Source organism: Vanellus vanellus, assembly GCF_965231255.1.
Source record: "Vanellus vanellus genome assembly, chromosome: 30".
NCBI lineage: Eukaryota > Metazoa > Chordata > Aves > Charadriiformes > Charadriidae > Vanellus > Vanellus vanellus.
Window position 1 is genome coordinate 217,938 of NC_138935.1, and position 9,661 is coordinate 227,598.

Consider the following 9,661-nt stretch of genomic DNA (forward strand, 5'->3'; position numbering starts at 1 on the left):
ATACAGCTGAGCGAGCTAGAGATGTAGTTCGGCATCTAAAGGCCGCCTTTGTGGCATTGGTGTCCCGCGACGTGTTCAGACTGATAACGGTCCTGCCTATACAGCCCGTCAGACGGCACGATTTTTCCAGGTGTGGGTGGTTTCCCACGTTACGGGTATCTCCCATTCTCCTACTGGCCAAGCCATCATGGAACGGGCCCATGGCATGCTCAAAGCCATGTTGCAAAAACAAAAAGGGGGGTGGCCCTAGGCACACCGCCAGAACGTTTAGCAAAAGCATTATATGTCTTGAATTTTTTAAATCGATGGACGGACGGTGAGCTGGCCGTGATAAAACACTTTACTCTCTCAGAGGGACTGCAAGCACTCTCTCCACGGGCGAAAGCACAGCTGATGATCAAAAATATGATGAATAACCAATGGGAAGGTCCGTACCCACAGATAACTTGGGGTCGAGGATATGCTTGGGTCTCCACAGATACTGCACCAAGATGCGTTTTGGCGAGATGGGTCCGACCGTCGCTGCAGTCATCCTCGTCATCATGATGACAGCAGAACCAGGAGATGTGCTGTGGATCCCACCGGCACCCAAGGAAAACATCTGCGTAACTTTGGCAAACAAGACCATCCAGGACACCCTGCGCCTTTCGCTGCCTACCCCAGGAAACCCCTTTTCCACATGTCTCGTTGGTGTCCCAGCAGACAACTGGCCAAGCCATGAACAGGCAAGGCATTTTGGAAACTCATCGGCTTTGGCTGATAACTGGGATGGGTGGGCTCCTCACTTGCCACCCCTACCCCATGAGCCACAGGAGAATGAACTCCTAGGCTCAATCAAAACGGATAGCTGTCTAATTTTTCAGTATACTGGAAACAATTAAGTATACGAGCACCGAATGTTAATTCTTCTCTGTCAATGTATAGAAATAACACGGCCTGGTGCAGCTAGAGCAGTAGTAAGGTCTCCCGCTCCAGCAATGTGCCTTTACAGCTCCTGCGGGGGCTCTTTATCTGTGGCGATCGAGCTTGGGGAGGTGTACCCTCACATATAAGGGGAGGGCCCTGTAGTCCGGGAAGACTTACGCAGTTGACCCCAAATCATCAACGATTCTGAATTTTACAAAACATCATCGACGCCCCAAACGATCGGCCCACGCCTTTCAGAGCGAATGCAATGATAACGTGGGGTTTTGGAGTAAAGGGGAGATAATTACGGCCTCTATGCTGCTTCGCAAGCTTTAGCCACGTTGAATAAATTTGAGTGCTGGCTTACCAAACAGAGCAATGCCACGTCGCTGTCTCTGTCTAGCTTATTAATGGATAAAGACTCGGTTGGACATGCTGCTTTGCAGAACCGTGCTTTTTACTGTGCCTTTTACAATATATGCAGAGAATGTTGAAAAACTCAATCAACACAGTGCTAATTGTTCAACAAAAGGAAAAAGGGGGAGAAGTGGGGACTGAGGCAAAAGAAGGGTTAAGTGTGGTAGAACGAATAGGGAGGAATAAGCAGCTGCAGCACTGTTGTGGCAGATGATGAAGTTGTATGAAGCTACTCCCTAGATAAGGAGGTGCTGCTCACGGGGAAGAGTGATTCCCTTTACGGGGGGAACATGATCTTTTAGAATATGCGATGGTGTAAACAAGCAAAGTAGAAAATTACTGGTCTTGGTAGAAAATTATAAAAAGAGCACGCTTGCTTAATAAAGCTGATTTCAATCCTGCATATTGGAGTTCGTGTCTTTCACTCCGCCACAAGCCGGGGGGAAAAGCGATGTGGGGTGCGCAGATATTAGGGGAATGGTTCACGCCCCGGTGTGGGATAACATGCGGTTGGGAGGTGGTGAGGGTTTGCTTTTGGGTCGCTTGTTTTTTGTTCCTGGTCCTTCAGTTATTAAACTGTCTTTACATTGTCTGCTCCGAGTTTCTGTGCTGAGCTTGTGGGCCCTGTCAAACCATGGGCAGTCTCTCTGGGTGGGGTTTTCCTCCTGCCTACCAGTGAGTGACTTTCACTTTCGCTCTATGACTCACTCTGATTTCCCGGAATAGCAGGAGAGGGGCCGCTGGCCACGGGCAGAGGATAAAAGTCAGGGCAGGACCCAGGCTGCAGCAAAGCTGTTGCAGCCCCGGACAGGGGACGAAGACAGCGGTGAGTCCCTTCCCCTCACGCCTCCCCCCAGCCCGGGCAAGCAGCCCTGCACACTGGGGCTGCGGAATGCCTCCTTCTGACCCCGGGAAGCCACGGGGTCCCCAGCAAGTGACAGGGACCCAAGCGGGTGGGAGGAGGAGGTGGCCCAAACGTCTCTGTAGGCTCTGGCACTGAGCAAGAGGAATGGGTGGCTGGGAGCGGGTGTTCACCCCCCTGTGGCTTTGCACGCGCATTAGGACTGGCCGAAGCTGGGGCGCTATGCCCGAACCTTTCCTCTCCTCCCTACTATGCGGGGAGTGCCCTTGACATGAGGGGCAGCCTCTTGTCCCCCCCTGGGGATCGCCTTGCTTTGCCTGGAAGAGGGCAGTGCTTGTGAGGTCCTCAGAGAGGATTCAAAGCCCAGCAGTGGCCAGTGTGTGTGGAGCTGGCCGTTGCCGCAGTGAGTCGCGGGGGGTGCGGGAGGTTGCCGTGGGGCAGCTTCTGGGACTGGGCATGGGCTGAGCCCTTGTGCTGCCTCCACGTCTGTGCGTGGGGTTTGCTGGAGCCCGGGAGGGGCTGGTGATAGCTGGGGCTTGTCGTGGTTTAACCCCAGCTAGCAACTAAGCCCCACACAGCCGGTGGCTGCCCCTCCCCGGGTGGGATGGGGCAGAGAATCAGAAGGGAGAGAACTCATAGGTCGAGATCAAGATGTTTTAATAGGCAAAGCAAAAGCTGTGTGTGCAAACAAAGCAAAATGGTCGGTTGGGGGTCAGCTGTCGTGGCGGTGACCGTTCCCGACTTCTTGTTCATTCTTATCATCTCAAAGCACCTGGATGTAAAGAAGGTTATCACATGCAAGCTTAGGAAGTGCGGGCTAGATGAATGGACAGTGGGGTGGATTGAGAACTGGCTGAAAGATAGAGCTCAGAGGGTTGTGGTTAGTGGTGCAGAGTCTAGTTGAGGGTCAGTAACAAGTGGTGTCCCTCAAGGGTCAGTACTGGGTCCAGTCCTGTTCAATGTATTCATCGATGATCTGGATGAAGGGATAGAGTGTACCATCAGCAAGTTTGCTGATGACACTAAACTGGGAGGAGTGGCTGACCCGCCAGAAGGCTGTGCGGCTTTGCAGCGTGACCTGGAGAGGCTGGAGAGTTGGGCAGGGAGGAACCTAATGAAATTCAACAAGGGTAAATGTAGGGTACTGCATCTGGGGAGGAATAACCCCATGCATCAGTACAGGTTGGGGGCTGACCTCCTGGAGAGCAGCTCTGTGGAAAGGGACCTGGGAGTCCTGGTGGACAACAGGATGACCATGAGCCAGCAATGTGCCCTGGCGGCCAAGAGGGCCAATGGCATCCTGGGGTGCATCAAAAAGAGTGTGGCCAGCAGGTGGAGGGAAGTCATCCTCCCCCTCTACTCTGCCCTGGTGAGGCCGCATCTGGAGTACTGCGTCCAGTTCTGGGCTCCCCAGTACACGAAAGACAGGGATCTGCTGGAGAGGCTCCAGCAAAGGGCTATGAAGATAATTAGGGGATTAGAACATCTTTCATATGAGGAAAGGCTGAGGAACTTGGGTCTCTTAGTCAAGAGAAAAGAAGACTGAGGGGGGATCTTATTAATGCTTTCAAATACTTAAAGGGAGGATGCCAGAGGGATGGGAGGAGTCTTTTCTCAGCGGTGCCCATTGATAGGACGAGGGGTAACGGGCACAAGCTTGAACATCGGAAGTTCCGTCTTAACATGAGGAGGAACTTGTTCACTTTGAGGGTAGTGGATCACTGGAACAGGCTGCCCAGAGAGGTTGTGGAGTCTCCCACTCTGGAGACGTTCAAAACCCGCCTGGACGCTGTCCTGTGCAACCTGTTGTAGGTGACCCTGCTCTGGCAGGGGGGTTGGACTAGATAATCTCCAGAGGTCCCTTCCAACCCTGACTATTCTGTGATTCTGTGATTCTGTGATTCTGTGATTCTGTGATTCTGTGCTGGTTTTGGCTGGGATAGATTAAATTTTCTTGCTCCCAGATCCAGAAGCCACAGGTGCGGGGGCTTGTCATGGTGGTTGTGTTTTGAGGTAAAACAGGACCAATTGTGTTCAGGAACTTCACGTTTTAGCTAAGCCTCTTCTTACTGCTGAAAATTAACTGCACATTGTGCAGGCACTCATGTCCCGGTGAGAAGCACAGCGGGGAGTGAGACGGGGTTTAACAGGGTCAGGTGTGAGAAATTTATGGAGACATTGCTAGGCAGCTCCCAGAAGCTTGAATTTCACCCCCTAACCTATCCTTCCCTTGGTGCTGCTGTGACTCTGCAGCCATTCCTCTGCCCTAGAGCCCTGCCTGAGGCCATTGCTCTGTCCCACACCCATTTCTGCACAATTCGGCACTCAGAAAACTTCCACAGGGGGTTCAGGACACAATGCAGAGCACTCCCACCGTCCCAGTGGGCTTTGTGGAATTGAGCCATTCCTGTTGTGTGGCCAACGGGAAGGGGCTGTGCACCTCTTCTAAGTGTCGTCGTTGTCTTGGCAGCATCGCTTGCGATGGGCCAAAAGAGGAGGTGTGGTGGAAGGAATTTGATGCAAAGCATGATTGGCTTGGAGAAATGAAGCAGGGTGATAAGGACTGTCCCTGTTTGGACTGTGGGGTGCCCCCACCTTGTTAAGCATGCCGTCTCGCCGTCTCCTCTGCAGGCAGCGTTTGCCTCAGCAATGGCATCTGAAGTGCACATGCCGGAGCCTGTCTGCCTCATAGAGAACAGCCAGACGAAGAGGCTGGTGGTGCATCAGGAGGCCCTGCAGGTTCTGTCGGAGATCACCCAGCCTGTGGTGGTGGTGGGCATCACAGGGCTGTACCGCACTGGCAAGTCCTACCTAATGAACAGGCTGGCTGGTCAGAGGAAAGGTGAGGGAGGTCCCGGCCCCGGCTGGCCAAGGTACCTGGGTTTCCCCCTCTCTATGTAGCACTCTGGAGAGCTGTTCGTCCTCCCCACAGGTTTCTCGCTGGGCTGCGGCCTGCAGTCCCACACCAAAGGGGTCTGGATGTGGTGTGTACCTCACCCCTGCCAGCCTGGACACACTCTGGTGCTGCTGGACACTGAAGGGCTGGGCGACGTGGAGAAGGTGTGGCAGAGGCGGAAGCTGCCTTTGTGCATTCCCAGCACTTGGGGAAGCTCGTGAGGGCCCAGCCACGGGGACCAGAGTGCAGGTGTTCCCACCCCCGGTGGAGGCCTTCAGCCTGTGCGCTGGGAAGAGCCGGCGGCGACGGGGAAGGTGGTTGGGGTAGACGAGGTGCCAAATTCCTCTGCTTCTCTGGCAAAGAGCAGCAGAACGGGAACGGGGAGCTCAGGGAGCACTTGGATAGAGGTGTGGTGGCACCCTGAGAGTAAAGAGTTGAGGATAACGCGGCTGCAGAAAGATATGGGGGTGGCATGGGGGTGGATGTCTCCAAACACTGGGCTTGCCATGGCATGTTGGTTAGGGGTGCTCAGGGTCTGGGGCTCTGGGGTTCTGCTCAGACTTTGGGAGTGTTGTTAACAAGAGCCATGGGTTGTTGTTCCAGGGCTACACCAAGAACGACACCTGGATCTTTGTGCTCACCGTACTGCTCTCCAGCACCCTGATCTACAACAGCAGAGGCACCATTGACCAGCAGGCCATGGAGCAACTTTAGTATCCTTGGTGGGACAGCAGCACCAGGGATGCCCTCCTCTGCCTGTATGGTGGGCAAGGGCTTGACAAATGCTAGTTCCTCCAACAGTGGCAGAACCTTCTGGTGGTGCCCAGTGATGTGCTTTGAATCCTCAGGAGTGCCATGTGGTGGAGCTGAGGGCTGAGGCTTTTTCTCCCTCCTCCTTCCGGTGGTTCCCTGCAGTTGTCTGTCCCCGCAGAGTCTCCCCTCTTGCCCATGAAGTGCTGGGGGCTTGCAGGATGGCGATGCCCCTGCCTTCAGAGCAGAGCTCCCTCTTTCCTTAGCCAGCTCCCTAGCTATGTGATGAAGCTGTCCGAGCATGTCAAGTTGAAAGCAGCACCCGAGCAGAGTAACGATAAAAGGAAGGATTCCGAAAAGTTTGTCTCCTTCTTCCCGACGTTTGTCTGGACTGTCCGGGATTTCACGCTGCAGATGGAGGTGGATGGGAAGGAAATCTCTGAGGATGACTACTTGGAGAAGGCACTGAATTTGAAGGCTGGTAAGGGAATGGTGCTGTGCTGCTGGAGACGTCCAGCCCCAGACTCAGCGGCATTTCAGGGTAAGTCAAGAGCAGCCCAAGCCCGGTGAACTTGCTCCGTGTCCCCTTACCCCACAGGTAACAGCCCAGAGATCCAGCGCTACAATGAGCCCCGGGAATGCATCTGCAGGTTCTTTCCAAATCGCAAGTGCTTTGTTTTTGAGCAGCCAGCCCACAAGAGGGACCTGGTCCGCTTGGAGGAGCTTCAGGATCATGAGATCAATCCTGAATTCCAGCAGCAGGCGGAGAAATTCTGCAGGCACATCTGGGAGAAGTCTTCACCTAAGACCATCCCCGGTGGCAGCATCATAACAGGGACGTGTGAGTACGGCTGTCCAGAGGATTGGGTGGCCAGCAGCTCCTGGCACTGTGTCTGGGGAGGGGTCAAATGCATAGTGAAATGATGCCGGTGGGGAAAGGGAGAGGTATTCTGCTGGCTGCTGTGCCTGCCTCTGGATTTGGAGGTTCTGGGTGTTGGAGGCGGGTGGGAAAGAGTTTGGAAGAGAAGTTGAGGCAGGCTCTGGCAGGGAGGCAGCAGGGATATGGCAGGAGCCGGGGCCGAAGGGGAGCCTGGGTTGTGTTGGGGCTGCCGATCTCTCATCCTCGGTCCTCCTTGGCAGTGCTGGGGAAACTGGCAGAGGCCTACGTGGAGGCCATCCAGAGCGGGGCAGTGCCATGCCTGGAGAGTGCGGTGCTTGCCCTGGCCAAGATTGCAAATGCAGCGGCACTGGAAGAGGCTGTGAAGTTGTACCATGATCTGATGGATCAGCGGGCGCAGCTGCCGACGGAGACCGTTGAGGAGCTCCTGGATCTGCACAGCCAGTGCGAGCGGGAGGCACTGGAGCTGTTCCAGAAACAGGCATTCGGGGATGACATCTGCCATTTCCAGGCAGATCTTACAGTAGGTGCTCCCCAGCCCAGCTGGGATTCCACCAGGGACATGCTTCCCCTCTCCTGCTGACTAATTCTTGTCCCTCTGTTTTGTGAAGCCTGTGGTCCCTGGCATGCTCTCTGCTCCTGGGCACCTTGGCGCAGAGATGTCCATGGGTGCACAATGCCCTCCCCATCTCTCACCTGCCAGCTGATTACCCCACAGATGGAGATCCAATTTCTTTGGCAACAGGGCTTGATTTTTGCCTAGAATGAGAGCAGCAGCCGCAGCTCAGCCTGGGCTGATGCCTTTGCTCTGCATCTTTCTGGACAGCGCCAGGTGGAGGCCATCAAGGAGACGTTCTGCAGGGCCAACGAGGAGGTGTCCCGTCGCAATTGCAAGGCTGCTCTCTGGAACCTCTACCAAGACATAGACAAAAACATCAGTGCTGGTGTCTACAGTGTGTCAGGGGGTTATGAGCTGTTCAAAGCAGACCAGAAGGCACTGTTGGAGAAATATTGGGAGCTGCCTGGCAAGGGGGTGAAGGTAGGCACAAGAGCAGCTCCCCTTCAAGGGGAGAGGCTCCACGTCCCATCCCCTTCCCCCAGGAAACCATTTCCCCCCTGCTGCTCTTTCCGCTCCCGACTCCTCTTCTACTGTACTCCTGCAGGCTTATGCTGTCCTGCTGGAGTTCCTCCCGCGCATAGAGGCTCTGGAAAAAATCATCATCAACACCCAAATCTCCCTGGCAGAGAAGGACAGGGAACTGAAAAGTAACTTCTGGGGGGCAGAAATGTCACTGCCTGTCGAGGGCCAAGCTTGGTGGGGGGGACAAGAGTAGTCCTTGGGAGCTTGGGGGCTCAGCTCCCGCCTTTGCAACACCTCTGTTTCTCTGTCACCAGGTGCGCGGGAGCAGTATGAGAGAGCTCAGAAGGAGTGGGAGGCCGAGTGGAAGAGGATGAACAGAGACCGTGTATTTTCAAATGTCACACATTTCGTGTTTCCCCTTATGCAAGGATTGATATCTTTACTCTTACTCCTGTTGTAGCCAAATACGACGGTGTGTTTAGTCCCCACGTAGAAGTCTGTTAAAGTTTGAAAGCCTTTCCTGCAAGACGCTTGCTGTAGAGTAGGGAAGTGACCTCCACGTTCGCTTGTACTGCACTGTAGACCTGAAGGCACGGGGAACGTCTACAGCCAGGGTGGCCTGGGGCACAGAAAGGCCATAATGCCCAGAGGGCGGTCGGGGAGCATTTTGCCATGCTCAGAACATGTCCCTGGGGATCTAACACACCTCTTCGAGAGACCTCCTCAGCAGGGCTGTGGGAAACACGCCCGAGAGAGCTTGAAGCCCACTAGCTGATATCCTAGGCTGGCACGTACTGCGGCAGCGTGAAAGAGCGCGGAGGTTGTGAGTAGAGCAGGAATCCCCGTGGTGGGCGCTACCTGGTTTGCTTGGCATCGGTCCTGGGCAGAGGGACCCAGAAGGAGTGAGCCCGTGACCCAGGGAGCAGTGAGTGAAAGCCATCCTCTGCTCTGTAGCTCTTCCCACCCTGGTCCTTCGTGAGGCTCTTCTCCCTCTGAAGCGGTGAGGAAGTTGTCCCCAGAGGGCTGTCGTGCTCTCTGCTCGCTCACCCCAGCTGCAAGCTGCTGCCTCTTGTCTCTCTTGACCCAAGAGATCCCCAAGTGCCCCTTCCCGAGGGTGTCTGAGGTGGTATAGCAGGAGATGGCTGTTGTACAGAGGGTTCGTGGGAGGTGTCCCCCACATCGTACTGGGGTTGGCTGGGAGAGAGTTAATGTTCTCCTTAGATGCCGGGGTGGTTGTGTGTTTTGGATTTGTTGGTGTCACCCCCCTGTTTTAGCTGTCACCGAAGCGTGTCTGCACCTTTTCTGTTTCTCATCCACCAGGGAGTAGGCGGGGGGTGGGCAAGGAGTTGGGAGGGGACACGGCGGGGACAGCTGACCCCAACTGACCAAAGCGATATCCCGGACCATATGAGCCTGTGCCCCAGCAATGGAAACCGGGGGAAAGCGGGAGGGAGGGGGGATGTTTGGAGTTATGGCGTTTGTCTTCAAAGCCACCGCTACGCACGATGGAGCCCTGCTGTCCTGCAGGTGGCTGACTGCCTGCCGATGGGAAGTGGAGAATGAATCCCTTCTTTTGCTTTGTTTGCACAGGCACCTTTGGCTTTATCTATTAAACTGTCTTTATCGTGAGCTATGAGTTGTCTCACTTTCACCCTTCCCATTCTCTCCTCCATCCCCCAAGTGGTGTGGGGCTTAGCTGCCTTCCGGGGTCAACCCACGACACCCATGGGCAAAGGGGTGTCCCTCTTCCCTGCAGGCAATGAAATGTTCACCTGCAGCATGAGAAGAAGCAGGGACACTAACCGTTGCAGTAAGGTGAAGGAGTAGAGGGTTTTGAGTTCTTTCTGGACA

General features: G+C 54.8%; 2 protein-coding genes across 2 annotated transcripts; both read left to right on the top strand.

Annotated features, from left to right (window-relative positions):
* Nucleotides 1-506: 506 nt before the first annotated feature.
* LOC309682589 (guanylate-binding protein 1-like) lies at nt 507-7,427 on the top strand (the record flags this gene model as incomplete). The annotated part of the gene is made up of 7 exons (XM_082496699.1): nt 507-605; nt 4,817-5,027; nt 5,118-5,245; nt 5,685-5,794; nt 6,110-6,312; nt 6,430-6,672; nt 6,972-7,427. 7 exons carry the CDS (start codon nt 507-509, stop codon nt 7,310-7,312), a joined length of 1,335 nt encoding a protein of 444 aa, XP_082352825.1. The 3' UTR covers nt 7,313-7,427.
* LOC309682590 (guanylate-binding protein 1-like) lies at nt 7,389-9,439 on the top strand (the record flags this gene model as incomplete). Its single annotated transcript, XM_082496700.1, has 4 exons — nt 7,389-7,400; nt 7,493-7,768; nt 7,893-7,995; nt 8,125-9,439. 4 exons carry the CDS (start codon nt 7,389-7,391, stop codon nt 8,268-8,270), a joined length of 537 nt encoding a protein of 178 aa, XP_082352826.1. The 3' UTR covers nt 8,271-9,439.
* Nucleotides 9,440-9,661: the final 222 nt, after the last annotated feature.